Source organism: Urocampus carinirostris, chromosome 6 (genome assembly GCF_059441175.1).
Source record: "Urocampus carinirostris isolate Australia breed hairy pipefish chromosome 6, RoL_Ucar_1.0, whole genome shotgun sequence".
NCBI classification, from domain to species: Eukaryota; Metazoa; Chordata; class Actinopteri; order Syngnathiformes; family Syngnathidae; genus Urocampus; species Urocampus carinirostris.
Window position 1 is genome coordinate 31845744 of NC_142354.1, and position 20583 is coordinate 31866326.

A 20583-nucleotide genomic window follows, 5' to 3' on the forward strand; every position below is an offset into this window, starting at 1 on the left:
GCGGGCGCTGCCTTTCCTCTATATCTCGTTACGCATCTGGGTCCTACTTCCGTTCTGGTCTTGACAGTATAAAACATCTATATTCAGCATCCCGGGGGTTAGCTGTGAAAAATTTGCAATGATTTTTTTTCTTGCATGTTAGGGGCTTTGTGTTCTCATAGGACTGTAAGGATTTAAAAAATAATAATACACTTGGCAACCCTCAGAAGGCTTAACCAAGATGACAGCAACTTTAATCTGCTGAAATCTAGGTCGGGACAAGTGATTGAAGACTTTGAATGATACTTTCAAGACCCACTTTCAAGAAAAAAGTCAATGCCACCATAACCGGTGACATTGAGATTTGGCAATGCTCCCGAAAAACAGGACGGAAGATGCTGGAGATGAGATAATATCTATTGGACTCCTTACAGGGAAAACTGAGGAGCCAGCATGGTGTTTGTGGGGACTCTGTTGGTTATATGTTATGTAACTGCCTCAGCGGGGTCTGTGTGCTGGTCTCACCCATCAAAATGATCCTGTCCTGTCATCATACGCGCCTTGTTTCAGAGTGGATATCATTTATGTTGCCTCACACATGGAAAACCTCCATACTGCCATCTAACATGTGTGTCTTTCATCCTTGGGTCGGTTGCTTATTCAGGGTTACCTCTGGCGCAAGTGGAGCAGTTGCGTAACAGATAAAAAAAATATATGTATCCCCATGACGACAGGCGAGGAAAGGCAAAACTCTACAAGGTGTTTTGACGGATAAAATGTAATTTCATTACTTTAAACATGTGTACTCTATAGTCACGTTATGGTCTGTATGCTAGCAGTAGAGATACTGTACATGCAATGACCAATATTCTTTAATGGGGAAATTGAATATCCGACCTAGATATGGGTTGTTAACCTTAAAGATCGACTAATCAATTCAAGTCACGTCACATTTATTTGTATAGCTCATAATCACAAGATGTCTCGGAGGGCTGCAAAGGATTATAATGACACCATCCCCTGATCTTAAATCAACATGCGGGCAAGGGAAAACTCAAAACGTCAGCTTGAGGAGAATAAGAAATCTTGAGAAGGGGCCTCATAACCAATGTTCCCTCTAATTTTCCACGGGTCTGAGCGTTCACGCAAAGTTTGAGAGCAACGCTTGAAACAACAGTGAGCAACGGCAATCCCAAGTGTGGCAACCGAGTCATCAAACATGTCCAAAATTTGACATTACGTTACATTTTGCGGATTTTCCGACAGTGCAAAATTATTTTTCACTTTTGAATGAATTGACTAATGTACTATTGCAAAGGTTGTACGGCCTACAAACGTCATTTGTTTTCACAACAATTCTTTCACAAGATTTTCATTTCTTTTTTTTACTGGTATCTTTTGTCGCATAATACTAACATTTTGGGGGGCTTTTTTAGTCGGTTGCACGATACAGAATTGTATTTAATCACATTTTTGAGTGGAAGTACAATTTTGGCAACAAGATTGACTTGGTATAGTTGGAAATTATTTGAATGCAACACAAACTTTTTCTTCTTTTTCCCTGTTTTTTTAATTCCTTTAAAAAACTCTCACTGTGTTTATTTTTTTATAGCTGTTACTTTTGTCTTTTTGTTCTCTATTTACTTTTTCTACTTTGTTTCTTTCAGGCTTTTTCTGAATTTTTCCTTTTTTTTTCTTCCTTTTGTATATTTATTCTCAGGTTTTCACTACTTTTTCATTTTGGTATTTTGTTCTTTTTTGTTCTGTTTCATCATTTTTTGCACAATTTTACATAATATTTGGTCGTGTAGGGATTAAAGAAGCAAAAACAACCTGAAGAGCCGTTTGGGACCCAAAAGAGCCGGTTCTCTTTAGTGAGCTGAGCCGAAGAAGCCTGTTCTCGAAAAACTCTACCGACTTTACTCAACCAGTTCGACTTCGAGATTGACTTCAAAATACCGCATTTAGAAAACAGCGTCAGGGGAATCCGTGTATTTTTACCTTCATCCACTGTAACTTTGACTTAATTCGCTTCTTAATTAGCAATTTCGAGTGGAAGCAAAATGTGTTATAACTGTACCCGGTCTCCACTACTACAATATCTTAACGGGCATTTAAAAAACAGGCGGCTTCGATTCTGTTTCCATTGTGGTGTTTTGGTTTTATTTTTGAGGGAAAACGGAGGAATGAGATGCCATTTTATTTCACCCACTTTGTAAAATGTTTGTCTAATCCAGTGGTGTCAAACAGGCGGCCCGCGGGCCGGATCAGGCCCGCTAAGGGATTGAATCCGGCCCGCGAGCCAACACTCAGAGAAGCGCAAGAGAAAAACAAGCTGCAGGTTGAGATATGTCCACTTGATGTTAAAGCCAGGTGCCTCTCAAAAAGACACTGTACTTGTATTTATTTCTCCCTCTCTCTCCCTCACTCTCTCTCTCTCTTCCTTTTCCTTTTCATATCGCTCTCTGTCTCACTCTTTCATGCTCTGTCTCTCCTTTTCTCTTTCTTTGTTACTCTTTTTCTTTCTGTGTCTTTTTACATTCTTTTGCTCTCTTCATTTTCTCTTTCTCCCCCTCTCTCTTGCTTTCCCCTTCTCTCTTTCTCCCCTTCTCTTTTTTTCTGTCCTTATCTATTTGTCTTTGGACTTGTTTCTTTCTACCTGTCTTTCTTTCCCCCCCTCTCACTATTTCTCTTTTTATCTCATGTTCTCTCTCTCGTTCTCGTTCTCTTTTCTGTCTTTCTCTCTGTCTTTTCTCCCTTTTCTCTCTTTCTTCCTTTCATTTTTCTTTGTGCCAGCCTCTGTCTTTTTCTCTCCCTCTCTTTCTCTTATTTATTCCTCTTTTTTTCCCCTTTCTCTCCAATTTACTAGTCAGGCCCACGAGATAATGTTTGTTCTATCGTGTAGCCCCCGAGTTAAAATGAGTTTGACACCCCTGGTCTAATCCATTTGCACGCTACATATTTAATATTATATGACACTTGCATAAACCCGTTAACATGGTCATATTTCATAAGCAAACAAATGCTGAAAACGCGAGGTCACAAGCTTGGCCCGACATGTGACGTTTCCTTCGCGGCCAGCGGAGAATCGTTTCATTGTCTGGCGCTCTGCAAAGTGTGCTCGCACGCAGGGGATGCCGAAGCCTCGAGCTCGGAAAACAAGACGGAAATCAGACTCCATGCTGCGTGACTAAAAAGCTTGCACGGCACAAAAGGAAACGCAGTAGACCGATGGCAAATCTCTTTACCATGGTGCGTACGCTTAGTTTAAAAATATCTTAGTACACAGCCTATATATAGATAATGTTGGGTTTTGTAAAAGCGTTTGGATTCAGTGTAAAGTCTAATCGCTTGAGCTGCGATGACAAGGGGAAATAATGAGAGTTGATGATGAGATTTGAAGCCATCGTGATGAAAATATAAATCATTGTGACGAGATTAGAAATCATCGTGATGAGTTTTTATCCAAAGATTAAATCTTGTCTTGTCTTTGTTTTTTTTTGCACAATGACCATCATGAGCATGGGCATACCCAGCCCGTTTTCGTGGGGTACTCAAGCACCACCAAATTCAACTCCCATCCATTATCTGCACTGCTTATCCTCAGTAGGGTCGCGGGAGTGCTGGAGCCCATCCCAGCTATCTCCAGACAATGGGCAGGGGACACCCGGAACTGGTTGCCAGCCACTTGCAGGGCACACAGAGACAGACAACTCCCTCGTTCATTCACACCTCGGGACAATTTAGACCAGCCATTTAACCTGACATGCATGTTTTTTTGGAATGTGGGAGGAAACCGAAGTGCCCGGAGGAAACCCACGCAAGCACAGCGAGAACATGGCAAACTCCACAGAGTAAGGTTCGATCTCATGACCTCAGAAGTGTGCCGCACATGCGCTAACCACTGCACCGGCGTGCTGCCCCCAATTTCAACTCAAGCACTCTAAAAAAAATACAATTTTTAAAACTCTCTTTTCCTTTATAAAGGTCAGGATACTCCAACATATGATGTAAAACACTAAATAGAAAATGTAAAAAAAGGAAAACAATATGAAAATGTCTTGAAATGGTTCTGTCATGATTTGTCAATTGCCCTCACCTGCGCTCACTCTTTCAGCCCCAGCTGCCACTCGTTCCCTAGTCAGTCATCCTCCTATTTAAGCACGCCATTCTCCTTCACTCCTGGTCAATCCGTCAGCGAACCTCAGCGCATGCAAGGCAAGCACTTTGGACTATGGCTCACGTTTTGACCCTGACCTGTTTCCTGTATCAATATCTTCTGTCCCGGCTACCCGTATCCTGCCTTTCCAGTTTCCTGTATCGACCCCCGATCCAAACTCCGTTCTCCTTTCCTGGCTACTCGTATCCTGCATGATTCCGTTTCCTGTATCGATCCCCGATTCAAGCTCAGTTCTCCTGTCCTGGCTGCCCGACTTGTTCCGATCTCCGACCACGCTTCGTTCGCGAGGGTTTCCCGCTCCTCCTGCCTACCAAGCACCAGATCCCTGTCTTTTTCTTCTCGCCTTGACTTTGCCGATCCCTTAATAAAGTTTAATTCCTTCATTCAAAACATTGTGTGAAACGTTATGCATTTGGGTCCACCGCTTGAACCGGTCGTGACAGGTTCAGTCAATTTGATTCCTCGTACCGCTCCTGCTGATTGTTTTGGTTTGACTTTGGGAACTGTAAATGGACTGCTTTTATATAGCACTTTTCAGGTTAATGAAGACCTCACAAAGCAATGTGCTTCACACTCACACACCGATAGCGGTAACCTGCTTATCGGGGACGTTAGCTATTCAGTGTCTTGCCCAAGGACATTTCGACATATAACTCGGAGGAGCCGGGAATCGACCCTGCCACCTCTTGATCCCAAGACGAGCACTTTACCTCCTGAGCTACTGCCGCCTACAATTGTAATAGAAATATTTCTATATGTTTACTATATCGTTAGGGTTTTCAATGCAGTTGAGAAAACATTTTTTTCCCAAAAAATCTTTGTGCTCGGTTTATCGTAATTATAAGCTAACTCAAGAGAGGAGAGGTGCAATTATTCAATGCTCATGACGTTTCCAAGCAAAAAGTATCAATATCGGATTGGTATCGACAGATACCACCCTGTATTTATTTGGATTGATACCAAAATTAACAGTATCGCCCGCCTCTAGTCTCCACTCCTTTTCCTTGTTATTTTTCAATCTCTAAAATATGTGTAAGCGAAACATGATAGCTTCAAAGCACCGAGCTAAGAAAGATCAAGATAGCCGTGACATCATTAAAGCGTTATATAAGACAGTGTCTGTGTCGCTTCGGGCTCGTGTCGTATCCTCGCGCTTGCCTAACTCGTTTACACTGGCCTCCTAATTACTCTAATGAACGATCTGAGTCACGGATTAGCCCGCTAGCACCCCCTTTGCTCTGGCTTAGACTGAAGGTCAGATGACGAAAGACCCTGGTGTGTAAAATCACCGTCTGGGTGCTACACTTGCTCTGGTTATACTGCCAGGGTTCAATTTGAATAGTCGGTGACTTATTTATAATATACATCGATTAGTTTGACCGTTTTGAAGAGTGGATTAGAATAGAATAGAATAGAATATACCTTTATTGTCGTTGTTACAAATGGGCTAACATATTGTGACAACGAAATTGGGCATGACACTCCAGTTTTACACATTCATAGTGAGGTATGAGCAAGAAGATAAAGGAACAGAGAAGATAATGTTATAAGACAAGGGGGATAAGGCTATAGTTATAATTTACATGGTATTTACACAAGAAATGTCGGCATGTGGGATGTTACATACAGGGTTGTCGTGATAACGTTGGTATCGTAACGGTTGTGCAATATTGCATTTGGTGCAAAGTCATCATAGTGCAAAAATAGTCAGCATGAAACAGGAAATGGTCAGACATTGTGCAATTTGAGCATTAAACGTAGTGCAGTCGACATGTGCAAGAACAAGACATGAGTAACATTATATTCGTATGAGGTAGTGTTGGCACGAGTTTTCAGGTTTTGTTTTTTTTTTGTGCGGTGTCTGTTTGAGCAGTGAACAAACATAGTGCAGACAGCATGTACGTGAGTACCATTTTACATACGTGTGAGGTAGTTTTTTTGCAACAGTTTTCAGTTTTTTGTGCGGTGTCTGTTTAGGGTGGTAATGGCTGTGGGGAAGAAACTGTCTCTGAGTCTGTTCGTTTTTGCTTTGTGTGACCTGTAGCGCTTGCCGGAAGGCAGCAGGTCGAAGAGATGGTGGCCGGGGTGAGAAAAGTCCTTGATGATGTTTTCTGCTCTGCTGAGGTAGCGAGAGCAGGCAATGTCCTCCAGACTGGGCAGAGAGCAGCCGACGATTCTCTGGGCTGTTTTGATGATCCTCTGGAGCTTTTTCCTGTCTGCTGCTGTGCACCCAGCATACCACACCGTGATGCAGTATGTTAGGATGCTCTCCACTGTGGCTTTGTAGAAGGACACCTGCAGCTGCTGTTTTAGGTTATTTTTCCTGAGCAATCTCAGGAAGTGCAGTCGCTGCTGGGCCTTCCCTACCACCGCTCTGGTGTTTGCAGACCAGGAGAGGTCGTCGGAGATGTGCACGCCCAGGAATTTGAACGAGTGGACTCTCTCTACACAGTCTCCCTTTATGATGAGTGGTGCTGGATTCCTGCCATTCCTTCTGAAATCCAGAATCAGTTCTTTTGTTTTTGTGGTGTTCAATATGAGGTGGTTTTCCGAACACCACGTTGAAAGTGACTCAACCTCATCCCTGTATGCCGCCTCGTCCCCTTCAGAGATGAGGCCGATCAAGGTGGTATCGTCAGCGAACTTAATGATAGTGTTTGTTGGGTGGGTCGGTGAGCAGTCGGAGCTGTAGAGGGTGAAAAGCAGGGGGCTCAGTGCACAACCTTGGGGGGAGCCAGTGTTCAGTGTTAGGGTGGGAGAGACGTGGGTACCGAGTTTCACCGACTGTGGGCGGTTGGAGAGGAAGTCCATTATCCAGTGGCAGATGGAGGGAGAGAGTCCTAGGTGTGCAAGTTTCTCCACCAGGATCTCCGGGATAATGGTGTTGAAGGCTGAGCTGAAGTCCAGGAAGAGCATTCTGACGTAGCTCCCCCGGTGATCCAGGTGTTTCAGCACGGTGTGAAGTGCTGTGTTTATGGCGTCGTCAGTGGATTGTTTGCAAACATAGATTATAAATTATATACACAGGATAAGCTGCACCCAACTCAGTCATTTTGATAGTAAGCTTATATAGATACATACAGCATGTGTTGGGTTACTTATAATGCTTATAGAAGGCTTTTAAATGTTTGTGGCTCTGACCAATTTTTGGTTTTAGTTTTTTGGGCCAATATGGCTCTTTCAACACTTTGGGTTGCTGGGTTGCCGCTCGTTGTTCTGTCTGCAGGTCCTGTTAAAAGGTACTGGGGCTTTAAATGTTTGACTCATGCCTAATTTATTTATCTGATTCATACTATTATTATCTCATCTCATTAGCCGTACTGCTTATCCTCATCAGGGTCGCGGGGGGCTGGAGCCCATCCCAGCCATCTCCAGGCAGTGGGCTGGGGACACCCTGAACTGGTTGCCAGCCAATCGCAGGGCATTGTTTATTAAATTATTCTAATTTACCTTGATTGTTTTAATCTATTTAAATAAAATGTAATTTATTGTTGATTTGATGGACTTTGGTGATTTGATGACCTGATTGAATGTTAAAAAATTCCAATCAATCACAAAATAAGACGTTGCTACAGTGACTCAGTACTTGAGTATTTTTTTTTCACCAAGTACTTTTTTTTAAAAAAGTACTTATTTGGATGACTACTTCTAACTTCGACTTCAGTCATATTGATCTAACGCAACAATATATTTACTTGAGTAAAATGTTTGGCTACTCTACCCACCTCTGGTCATATATGTATATAAACAATAAGCATTTTATTGTTAACAAAAGTGATGCAAAGGAATGAAGAGGTTTACTACTATTATCTTTTTTAATTAATTGCGGGATTGAATTGGTTTTGCTTTGATGACGTTTGAATATAAATATCGTTCCCACTTCAAGAAACGCCTAGTTCAATACATAAGTGTGTGTTTTTAGCCCTACTCATTCAAACATACAAAATTTATAATAAACGGGTACCAGGACGCCATCTAGTGGATATATGTACACTGTTTCCCAAAGCAATCGACTTGCATGGATTTACCAGAATACGGCAGATTTCAACTGGAAGCAAGGAAGAATTCATTTCGTTTTGATGGAACTAAAAAATCCCGCGAGACTGCCGAAACCCGGGATCGAACCAGGGACCTTTAGATCTTCAGTCTAACGCTCTCCCAACTGAGCTATTTCGGCTCGCATTTTTACTCGTTTTCTAATGGTAGACGTCAAAACGTTACAAATGTTTAAAACATGTCATTGATGAACTCGGACGTGGCAGAAATCCAAATAATAACATTAGAAAAGAAATCCCATCAGAGTTTGAGTAACTAGACGAAAATAAAAATGATGATGTTAATGATAATAATTTTAATAATAAGGAGGAATCGTGTGTATCATTTTACGTTTGAATAAATATCAGACAATCGTGGAATCATCGCTGTGAAAGCTTTATAACATTTTATTTAGTTTGTGTTCTTGGCTTTGAAGGATTTTATACATTTGACTATAAAGGAATTTATACGATTGAATACAAGTTACATTTATTGAGTTTAATGCTGTAGTTATTTACTGACTGTGCCTTTAGTCAATGAGCAGTGAAAGTTCAGGGCACCCTGGTAGGAAATATTGTTTACAGGAATGGCGGGAACGAGATGTAAGGCTTATAAGATAATCAGAACATGCAGATGCAGAAAGGCCCTGATGACGGAGGACGGCAGGAATTGTTTTGAGAAACGGTCTCCGTTGTTTTGAGGAACCACAGACATCGGACGCTCGTCTCTGAGATTGTGAAGCTTGCGTTGGGCTTCGTTGGCGCGCCAATGGGAGGAGTCGGCAGACCATCTTGCAGGGAGACGTGGGTCGAGAGGAGAAGGCTGGAGGACTTCAGAAAAGGCTTTTCAGAGATTCCGACGACGCTAATTCGTCCGATTTCGATGGAGAACAGTTAGTTAAGTTATCAATGAAATTAAATCTGCCCGTGTGTGGAAATGTCGGCTCTCTTGTTCATCTTTTCCATCAAGAAACGAGCGTGCATAAATTGTTGGGTGAATGTAGGTTGTGTTTGGTTAATGGAGTCAGATAACTACAGTAATTCGAACAATTTGGTAAAACGGTACATTTTTGATATTTAATTTCCAACAGCTTATTCTTTTTTTTTCTTGTAAATTGGACTTTCGTTCTGCTTGGTAAAGTTAAATTCAATTGAATTGTAATAATAGTAACATTCACAACAACTAAAAATAGGTCAATAATTACAAAATCAACCATAATAACAACAACAAAAAAAAGGGCACGTCCTTTTAATTTGTGAAGATAAAATATACGCAGAATATAAAATACACGTCGAATATATAGAAGATACATATTGTAATGCTCCTCGATGTGAACAATGATGCACTGAGTAGCTGATTAAGTCTGGTCGCCAATTTGATAACAAAATAGCAAGCGGTATAAACATTCGCACAAGAGCTGCTGTTGGTCGTAACTCGCACCGTTCGCTTGCATGCACAGGCTGACTTCAAAGCACAAAACTTCCAAATCTGTCGCCTACCCCTCCCTATCTTAAAGGGTCCATGTGTCAAGTCAAGTCATTTTTATTTGTATAGCCCTAAATCACGAAGAGTCTCAAAGGGCTTCACAGATTTCACAGATTATTACACTATATTACACAGACTGTTTTTCAGCCGACGAGAAGAGTAGGTTATTCATATGCTATGGAGTAGAAGTGAGTTTTAAGTTTAGATTTAAACATTTCCACTGAGGTTGCAGATCGGATCTCAGGGGGAAGAGCATTCCACAGCACCGGTGCCCGGATGGAGAACGCTCTCGAACCAGCAGAACACTTCTTTGCTCTTGGGATCACCAGAAGACCGGCACTCTCAGATCGTAGGCTTCGGACCGGGACGTAGGGGCAAATAAGATCTGAAAGATAAGAGGGAGCAAGTCCATGTATGATTTTGTATAATACTAAGAGAATCTTGAAATCACATCTATGGCTAACTGGGAGCCAATGCAGGTTAGCCAAAATCGGTGTTATACAGTAACAAATGTAACAGACAATACAATTTTGCCCTTCCAAAATCAGAAAAATAGTTTCGAAAACTGTAAACTTACATCTATAAATTTAAAATTCAACAAGATATATTAAAACACGTTTTAGCTGAAATCCAAATAGCCTACATTTTTTTGCTAGTAAAACTAATGATAATAATAATAATAATAATAATAGTAATTCGAGTAATAAACCACAACGCAGCCTTCTTATTTTTGAAGATAAAAAAATATTTAAAATATATACACTATATATAATGTGTATTTTCTATTTTAAATTAAAAAAAAAAAACATGTTTTGATTACGTAAACTGACATTGATTAATATGTGTTTTAAAAAGACATTAAAAAACGTTTGACCAAATTTCCAACTGAAGCCTTTTTCTTTCAAAAATTGTTTATCCGCAAAAAAAGGTTAAATATGAAAAAAATGATTGACATTTACAATGTGCAAGTGATGTATAATATACATCAGAATCCCCTTGTGTTGAGTTAAACATGACATAATTATTATTTTTTTTCTTATTTTACTTTATTATACTGACATATTTTTGCTAACTTTTTTTCATTCCTGTAGTACTTTGTTTTCCCTTAACAACTTTGTATTGTTGTCAATGAAATAGAAAATTAGGAAAATGGCATTTGTTTCAGATTTTATAAAAAAGAAAAAGGCTTTACGCTTCCTCTTTTGTCTTCTTCGTGTATCATATATTGAAGCGCTTTTCACAAAGGAGTAAAGTTATGGCGTCCCTCTGGCGGATTGGCGAACCACCCTCCACAAACCCATTTTCAAATACAGTATACGATTTAGAGCAAACCAGGCAGTATATCTAATCTGTATATAAGTCATTTAGTGTAATATCTTGTTTTTGTCTTTATTAGTGAGGCCGTGTTTCTATACGGGCGATTGAGCATCCCAGTCGGAGAAGTGACGTGTGTTTAGCTGCTGGTTTGGTGACGTGTCTCTAATGCTCGTTCTTTTCTCAACGAGCTGCTGGATGGAGCCACACTGACTCTCATCAACACGACAACTGGTAGCTTCAACTCAGCGGGAGTCGGCCCGAGGACACGATGGGAAGTACGTGTAAATTCTTGCAAATTTATTTCAAACGTCAATGGAAGTTTTCTGGGGCAATTGCTGCTGTAGATCCGTTGATCGGTGCTAAAATGTAAAAAGGATCGTCGGTATGCTACTTGGCTAACTAAGGCTCAGAATTGGGCAAGTTGAGCTAGCGTAAAGCAGATCTATTATTAAACGTTTGTCGAAATGAAATATGCAGGAATGTATTTTAAATAATCACAAGTTGCCATTTAAAACTATTTTTAACATTTTATTTTCATGTGACGTCTCGGTCTGTTGCTTTTGAGACATAAGCAATGTTTGTGATTGGGTGCTAGCTAGCTGCAGGCTAAGGTCTTTCAACGAAAAATGTATTCAATGGACTAACTTTTAATCAAAGCAGCATGAAAATCAAATTTGTTTGAGGTAAACTGAGTGGAATTTGTCTTCTTAATTTATTCTTGTTAAAACTGATTTGAATTGGCCACGTAAGCCGTCCCACGTAAGCGGTTTTCCCCAGCAAACGATTCAAAGTCAAGTTGTCATATCGGGGATCATAATTTATTTACCATTTTGCAGTATTTTTTTTACAATAGAGAATGACCCACGTTATGTTTAGTTGCTCCCGAACATAGTTTCACATTATGATAATGTGCCAATCGCTGATTTAGTGATGACGTAGCGTGCATGGAAGGTTTTCTGAAGACATGTTGTTCACATAATCCACTTTCATTGTTTTAGAATAGGATTGTCTTTATTTTTATTTAGAACAAGGGAGTCTCCTTACATTGTTTGTGTTTGTTTTGCAGTTAAATTTTTAGAGGTCATCAAGCCATTCTGTGCAGTCTTGCCAGAAATTCAGAAACCAGAAAGAAAAGTAAGTTGGCAGTAGGTCACCTGCAAATTTTCAGTGTACGTTTGTAACTTATTTATTTTCGTTTCATAGATCCAATTTAGGGAAAAGGTACTATGGACAGCAATCACACTTTTCATCTTCCTGGTGTGCTGTCAGGTGAGTTTCTTTCCACGTTTCATAAATTTTCAATTATGATATTTTTGTCTTTACGATGACAGTGACACATTGCTTTTCTTTCTTTGAAATAGATTCCTCTTTTTGGAATCATGTCATCAGATTCTGCAGATCCCTTCTACTGGATGAGAGTCATTCTGGCTTCCAACAGAGGTGCTTTCTTTAAAATGAGTCTTTCGAGTTTACGGAGGAGCAGTACCCTTTCTTTAACCCAAAGAAAGGATATATTCCCCACGCCATCATTGCAAACAAGCAATATAGAAAATAATACTGTCATGTTTTCATTTGAAAAACAGAACTTGTGGTTTTTATCAGCTGTGAGGCTGCCTCGCTATCTGGAGTGGAGGGTCAAAGGCTGAACGTGCTGCCCGCTCTACTTGTGCTGACTGTACTTATGCTTTCAGGTACTCTGATGGAGCTGGGTATCTCGCCTATTGTCACGTCCGGCCTCATCATGCAGCTACTTGCTGGTGCTAAGATTATTGAGGTGGGAGACACACCAAAGGACCGTGCTCTCTTTAATGGCGCCCAGAAATGTAAGTCATTACCCCTGGGAATGCATTGAAATGAAAATCTGGGCCTGACACTAAAAACGTGAAACAGTTGGCCAAAGTGAAACACCGAAAATAAGTTTAAAATATTTCATTTTTTAGCTGACTCGCTAAAATGGGTCAATATAAAATGATACATAACTAACAGACATATTACTCGATGCTAAAGTGTTTAATTTATTACATTTTCTAAAATAACAAGAAAAGACATTTAATTTCTAACAGAAATCCTGTAGGACAAAAAGTGGAAGTAAAACTCTTGAGAGATATTGAATGCAAATAACTCAAGCAAGTTCTTTGAACTTAAAGAGCCTAGTAAAAAGAAACAAATAGCTTGTAACTGTTACACTGCACGATCTAACGTTCCTCTTTAAGTACATTTCTGTTTTCTTGCCTTTCAATGGACAGAAGAGTGAACAATGACAAGAAAACAGGAGTAGGAGCGAATCGAGGATGGTGTGGTAGTCCGCACAGTCTGTTCCCATTAACGAGTACACTCACATATTCGCCCCGGTAAAGTCATAATGGTGAATTAAACTCACTTCACCTAGCTTAAAATCAGTCAATCACTGTCTAGGACGAATGGGCTAAATGCCACACACAAAGAACGTGTTCACAAATTAAAATTGCTCAAGTTAGTTTTGAGGTTTTAGCGTGTAAACCTTATTCAAAGTCTAGCTAGCGACTAAGAAAAACATAGAACCAAAGGGATATACATTTTAAAAAATGTATTGTTTGTTAAAACTGGACACAACTCCTGTTTTGTCCTACATCCATTTCTTTCTCATCTGCAAAATGGAAAAAAATACAACTCAGACTAGGCCCCGAGTGAAAGCCGGTTTCGCCTTAGATGTGTCTTCAGAGCATTGTTCTTTCTTACGGCTGAAACCAAACAATGCACTTTTGCTCATTTTCGGCATTAATGTTTTGATGCATCCCTTATCATCACTTAAGTTTTGATGCCCGTTCATTTTGTAGTGACCACATGGTTATTGATTGTCATATGTGCTATTGCAGTGTTCGGAATGATCATCACCATCGGACAAGCGATTGTTTATGTCATGACTGGCATGTATGGAGACCCTTCAGAGATGGGTGCTGGAATATGCTTACTCATCATCATCCAGGTATTTTGTTTAGCCTGCTACTTTCAATATTTTATAAGATTTGCTGTAACCTTTTCTGTCCCCCACCCCAGCTCTTCGTTGCAGGTTTGATAGTCCTGCTGCTCGATGAGCTGCTCCAGAAAGGCTACGGTCTGGGCTCTGGTATCTCCCTTTTCATTGCCACCAACATTTGTGAGACCATTGTCTGGAAAGCTTTCAGCCCCACTACCGTCAATACTGGCAGAGGTTCGACCACGCTAAAATAAACCCAACCTCAACCAGATTTGAGCAAATGCAAACAATAACTGAGCCTCTTGTTTGTACAGGTACTGAATTTGAAGGCGCCATCATTGCTCTCTTTCACTTGTTGGCCACTCGCACGGACAAGGTGCGAGCCCTGAGAGAAGCCTTCTACAGGCAGAACCTTCCCAACCTCATGAACCTTATTGCCACAGTTTTTGTGTTCGCAGTGGTCATATACTTCCAGGTAAGTGCAGAGATTGCAATTTATTATTTTCACCACTCAAAATATTGTTCATACAGAATTGTGTATATTTCCAAGTCTTTAGCTAGATTTGCATTTCTCAAATGTTACATTATATTCCAACGTGTTTTGATAAACTGATGTAGAAAGATAAATCATAAAATAAATGCCATAAAATGTAATTTTCTATTGTGATTTTTTTTTTAGGCTTGCAGTCTCTAACAACTCCAACTTCACATTTTCAGATAGAATCGTTTTCATTGTAATTGATATCAACTTTGTGAAATATTGTATGTAATAAGATTAGACATGGCACTGAGGGTAAAACATGTAATAGAGACTTTGAAGAGACAAAAGGATAGTCTCAAAAAAATTCTCACGTATTGCTTAGAAAGACTGGCCCAAGTTATAATAATAATGCAATGAAAAAGAATAGTACATTGTAACAATGGTGCAAAAGCATTTAGCAGCATACTGTATACATAGTGTTTCCGTGGAGCAGTGGTTGTCACATTCGTCTAATATGCAAAAGCTTCCCGGTTCGAGACCAGGTGGAAACATTTGTTGGCCTTGATGTCTTACTTGCCCAAGACACATCACAGGAAATGGTGGCTCTACGTCCCTAGTGGTTATGGGATCCACCCACTATGTTTTTATATGTGTGTACATACATTTATGTGTATGTAGGTTGACAACTGGTATCTGAATTTGTGGCTGCTATAGACAGTAGCAAACATTTTATAGACAAACAAATATACAAAATATAGCCGACCCTCATGTTATGCAAATACTTTTTACTTTTCAAATGTGGTGTCAATTTAAAATAAAATACTGTTTCGAATGTCCCCATCAGCATTTCATGAAACTGTAATCCTTACAGCTTTACAAGAACTTAATATTTAAGAGTTGCACAGGAGAATTGCTGTATTAAAAGCAATCTTCTAGAAATGTAGCAGAATGTTTTATGTGCTTGTTCTGAAATGTGGTTGAACTCATCAGGGCTTCAGAGTGGACCTTCCCATCAAATCTGCACGCTATCGTGGGCAGTACAACACCTACCCCATCAAACTCTTCTACACCTCCAACATCCCCATCATCCTGCAATCGGCCTTGGTCTCCAATCTTTACGTCATCTCCCAAATGTTGTCGACGCGGTTCAGTGGAAACTTTTTGGTTAACCTTCTGGGAACGTGGTCGGTAAGTGAGAAAATGTCATTAAACGTCCATGATAATAAGAATGATCGCATAAATGTTAAATTTTATTTTTGTTTGTTAAATAAAGGACACGTCGACTGGTGGACCAGCTCGTGCCTACCCAGTAGGGGGTCTGTGCTACTACCTGTCTCCGCCGGAATCGTTTGGTTCTGTTTTGGATGACCCGGTCCACGCTGTCATCTACATCGTCTTCATGCTTGGCTCTTGTGCCTTCTTCTCCAAGACCTGGATTGAAGTCTCAGGGTCTTCTGCTAAAGATGTATGTTTATGTTACAAACATGCTAGTTATTTATTTTTTCTATAGTCCAAGAAATCTTTTCAATTTCTTGTATGTTTCATTCCGTCAGGTGGCAAAGCAGCTTAAAGAGCAGCAGATGGTGATGAGGGGACATAGAGAGACTTCCATGGTGCATGAGCTAAACAGGTACAAATAAGCCTTAAATCATGTAGTACCAGGGTCACCAAACTTTCTGAAGCTGAGTGATCTTTCTTGGTAATTCATTATTGTGAAGCGCTATGCATTTAAAAAAAACTGTCATGTTATTAGTGTTTTTACCATGTCATTACTATGTTGCTACCATCTTGTTATTCTTTAATAGTAGGGTTAATATAGGCTCAATTAACCACTAAAACATCTTGCCAGTTAATGATGAGCTATTTTCAGAACTAGTTTTTGGGCGACTCGGGTGTTCTCAGGGGACCACCTGAGGCGTGTTCAGGAGAGTGAGCGATTGCTATCGCTAGCTATCGCTAGCTTCTGAACGGCCAATGATTATTGAGCGCTCGCGTGCCCGAGTAATCACGGGAGAAAGACCGCTTACTTTGATTTCCAACATGGCGTCGACAGTGCTGAACATGGAGGATCTCACCCTGACGAGTGCTGTTGGCGATGTAATATATCGTCTTACATTGCCTGGTAATGTTTGTGAACAATGCAAGACAGGTATGACCCTTCCACTGCGTTTAGGATAACCTTAACTGTGTCAATATGCGAACTGTCGCTCATATCAGCCAACTCGCTCAAAGCAAGCTGTAGAACGAAATCCATTGTACTGTCGTCGGCCATTTTGGATCAGTAAGGCAATCACAGTGAGCGATTACATAACGTTCAGCAGTGCGCGGCAAGCGATTAACAAGCGACTACATGTCTGATTACTCTCCTGAACACGCCTCTGGTGCCCATAGGCACCATGTTGGTGACCCCTGGTGTAGCTCTTTTTGCCTGGTTTATGGTTTTTAATTTTTTACAGTATAATAATTTTATTATTTAGCAGGCAAAGAGTTAGGACCGAGTCTTTTCGCAAAAAGCATTAAATAAAAGAGGATGATTTGATGACCATACAAAGATTTTATTAGGACTAAGACTTTATTGCCTCAAATTATTATTATTTTTTGGGGGGGCTGAGACTCTGACCTCATTTCTACTTTTTAGAGTTGTGCTAATGGACGTTAGCTGATAATACGTACACACTTGCAAATTCATTAGTGCAAATATGCTCTCAATCCAGACTAGCATTTCAAAGATTTTTTTAAAACATAATAAATTTAATTGTTTCTAATGATGTAACTCAATACACTTAGGCTCGGATTTAGTATATATATATACCTATTTTTTTCTGCTAAATGTTATTGCACTTATTTTTACTGCACGAAGTTGTCATTATTTTTGCCCATTTATCCTAATCGTCTTATTTTTTTCTCTTCAATTGGAATTGGCTTTATTGTCGTTCATCAACCTTGTGAAAGATTGTATGCCCGGAGATTGCACTCCCAGGTAAAATATGTACCGTAATATAGTGACTTTGAAGAAAAAGAGATGAGACTATTAGGCCAAAAAATATTAATTACAACTCTGTTGTAATTTGCTTTATCTTAGAAAAAAATGGCCTAAGTTATAATAATATTAATGCAATGAAGAATATTGAATTGTAACATAGCAGCAGCAAGGCATATGTATATATAGATATAGATATTTCTCTGTTTCATATGGCAACAATAAAAATAAATAAAACCCCAAATTGTCTATAATTTCAGATTTGTGCGTTTGTTTAGGGTTGTGATGGCCCTGGGGAAGAAGCTGTCTCTGAACCTGCAAGTCGTAGTATTGATTGGGTGGAAATTATCTTTTATAATGTTAAAAGCTCTGCTACAGTATTGTAAGCCGGCAATGTCCTCTAGACTGGGTAGAAACTAGCTGATGATGTTATGGTATATGTTGATTACTTTCTGTCAAATAGTCATCAAAATAGTTAAAATCTGGCCTCAGTCCCAAATCAATCAACAAGTTCCTGGCAACTGTAGGCATTATTAGCCAGGCATGTATCCAAAAAGCAAAGTAAGATGAATAAGAAAAGGTTAAGAAATATAAACCTGGTGAGCCTTTAGCCGCTGCACTTGTGCACGCTGAAGTCTTTATTACAGGTTTTACCCTGGAGTTCCGTGCTTAATCTTGTTGCATACAATGTTTCACAATGTTAATATCAATAACAACAGGGACAGTTCAATTCAATAATATTGTGAAGAATGTACGCTACGTTGTAATAAATGAAAAACTATTTTGTTTTATTAGCTCGAACATTGGCGTCATTTTGTGGCATTTTGGAGCAAGAAGTGCAAAAACAAGTGTATAATGTTTAGGTTACTGTGACAAATCTTTAAGAAGGTAATTTGAACATGTTTTTACGTGATTACTTGCTGATTAGTCAAATATTTAAGATATGTTTGCCTGCTATAATTACTTATTTCTCCAGGTATTAAAAAATAATATATTTTTTCCCTGTTTGCAGATACATCCCCACTGCTGCTGCCTTTGGTGGCCTTTGTATAGGAGGCCTGTCCGTCATGGCTGACTTCCTGGGAGCTATCGGTTCCGGCACGGGGATCCTCTTGGCCGTGACCATCATCTACCAATACTTTGAGATCTTTGTGAAAGAGCAAAGCGAAGTGGGAAGCATGGGAGCGCTGCTCTTCTAGAAATTGCCAAGTTAACGATATAGCACCTCAGTAACGTGTCACTCTCTTGCGTTCCCAGCTTTTTTTTTTCCTTCCTTTTGGCAATTTGCACAATCGGTTCATTTTTCATCTGGGTTCGATTGTTTCACACGTCTTGTCAAGAGAGCTTTTTTTTCCCCCCTTGCTTTGAGCTTAATATTGTCTCCAGTCATTTCTCAACCAAGCCCAGGTTGTTTCGTTCGTGAAGAATCCCTCTACACACACGTGTGTGTGGTGCTGTTTTACACAAAGAACACAATAAAATAAGACGACATAAAAAATTGGACGTGTAGAGAGCAAAACCTTGTCAGCAATCGCGCCATATCAGGAATCGAAGTGTATGAACAAAATGTAATTTTGTGTTGTCTGGGCGAGTAGCTCACATTTTCCTTCGTGTTTCTATTCTTGACGGACTGCTCATATTCAATCTGGTCTTATGTAGGACATAGTATGTTTGTCCTATATTTACGGCTGTTAAAGATTCGCTGTCTCGTTCTTTAACTCCCAGACTGAATCACTGCACATAACTGCCTGGGGGGTCTGTAAGAGGGTGGGTTTGATATGGACGCAAAGGGGGTTTCATTTTGGTTTTTACTCTTATGTGACAGACATAATTGTGTTAATAAACTATGTTTTTTTCAACAAATCATTTTTTTCTCTTGGTAAACACAACTGAATTTCAAAATGAAAAGCCCAATATCTTGACTCTCGAAGAGAAAAAGCTCATATTTCAACTGTTGTTTCATGGATCCCTTAACCACCAGAGTCATAGGGGCGTGTGTAATGGGCTAGTACAGCCTGGCCGTGCCCATTCCTCTCCTGGCTGTTTTATGGGTTGGGTTTCCTCCCCACATGAAACAGATGGTACTCATTTCCATGTTTACCCGAAGCAGGAGCGGCCTCCTGATCTGACTCAGACACAGCACCTTCATCACCTGTTCGCTGTTGTTTTTTAGTGTGAAGCATCCCACTCTTCAGAAATGAGCCAGACTTTCTCATTGACGGGCAGTGACAGGCCTGTCTTCTGAAGCAGAGCCATTTATCTGTTGATTGCTGAATAGGTGATGTCCTCTTGACTAGAAATATTTCTGAAATTGGTGCCCCTAAATATGATTAAAAACTGATGAATTTTGTTTTACAACTGTTATTCTACAAATACATTAATCAAAAATGTCATATTTAGACTAATTGGGGGCAATCAACAATTTTAACATAACTGTTTGACCTCTACTTTACTTCACACTGTTTTTAAAGGACTGTCTATTATTTGACCAATAGATGTAGCTGAATTGTATACAGTAGTGCACACGAGTGCTACAAAGTACTAGAACAAATACTGTGGAAGCTCGAAGTAAAACAAATTTAAACCCATTTTTTTGCCCAGCCTTTCACAATTTTTTTTTTAAACATTTTATTGAATATTGCAAACAAACAAACAAAATTGGCATAAAACAGTAAAATTACTATACAAAGTAAACAATTTTTAAGGGAACAATTTTTGTTTTGAAAAGTGGGTTTACGTTTTTAATATTTTTTGGGTGCATACATAAAATATTTTTCTATCATTCTTGTTTTGTAAGAATCCGAATGTAATATGATCTCTAGTTCAAATCGCATGAAAAGTTGAGATAAGATAGATGAATATTTTTCTATAACTTGTCTAATTCGACATGATAAAAACAGCTTTTTAAGCAGCAAGATGTGAAATAAATAAAATTTTCTCGACCAACGAGTAAAATTTCTGTTAAAACGCACGCTTATTTTTTAGTTTATGTATTTTTGCTTATTCAAATCAATACGTATTGTTTTGTAATTATTTTTTTTACCACTAGAAGACGCCAAATACACAATGTCAAAAGTAAACGGGCACCTTCCCCATCTTTTTCTTTACGTCTTGGTACAAATCAAACCATTTAAACTGATAAACACGCCCCAAAACATTTACTCATCAGT

General features: G+C 39.5%; 1 protein-coding gene and 1 non-coding gene across 2 annotated transcripts; one reads left to right on the forward strand and one right to left on the reverse strand.

Moving 5' to 3' along the window:
- Positions 1 to 8263: 8263 nt before the first annotated feature.
- Positions 8264 to 8336, reverse strand: trnaf-gaa (transfer RNA phenylalanine (anticodon GAA)). Its single transcript has one exon. It is a non-coding gene; the product is annotated as a tRNA-Phe (tRNA).
- Positions 8337 to 10960: 2624 nt separating this feature from the next.
- On the forward strand, positions 10961 to 19276 carry LOC148364586 (protein transport protein Sec61 subunit alpha-like 1). The gene is made up of 12 exons (XM_088338729.1): positions 10961 to 11271; positions 12063 to 12130; positions 12200 to 12265; positions 12358 to 12436; positions 12688 to 12819; positions 13852 to 13961; positions 14033 to 14186; positions 14267 to 14427; positions 15424 to 15621; positions 15707 to 15898; positions 15987 to 16063; positions 18426 to 19276. Exons 1-12 carry the CDS (start codon positions 11265 to 11267, stop codon positions 18610 to 18612), a joined length of 1431 nt encoding a protein of 476 aa, XP_088194855.1. The 5' UTR covers positions 10961 to 11264; the 3' UTR covers positions 18613 to 19276.
- Positions 19277 to 20583: the final 1307 nt, after the last annotated feature.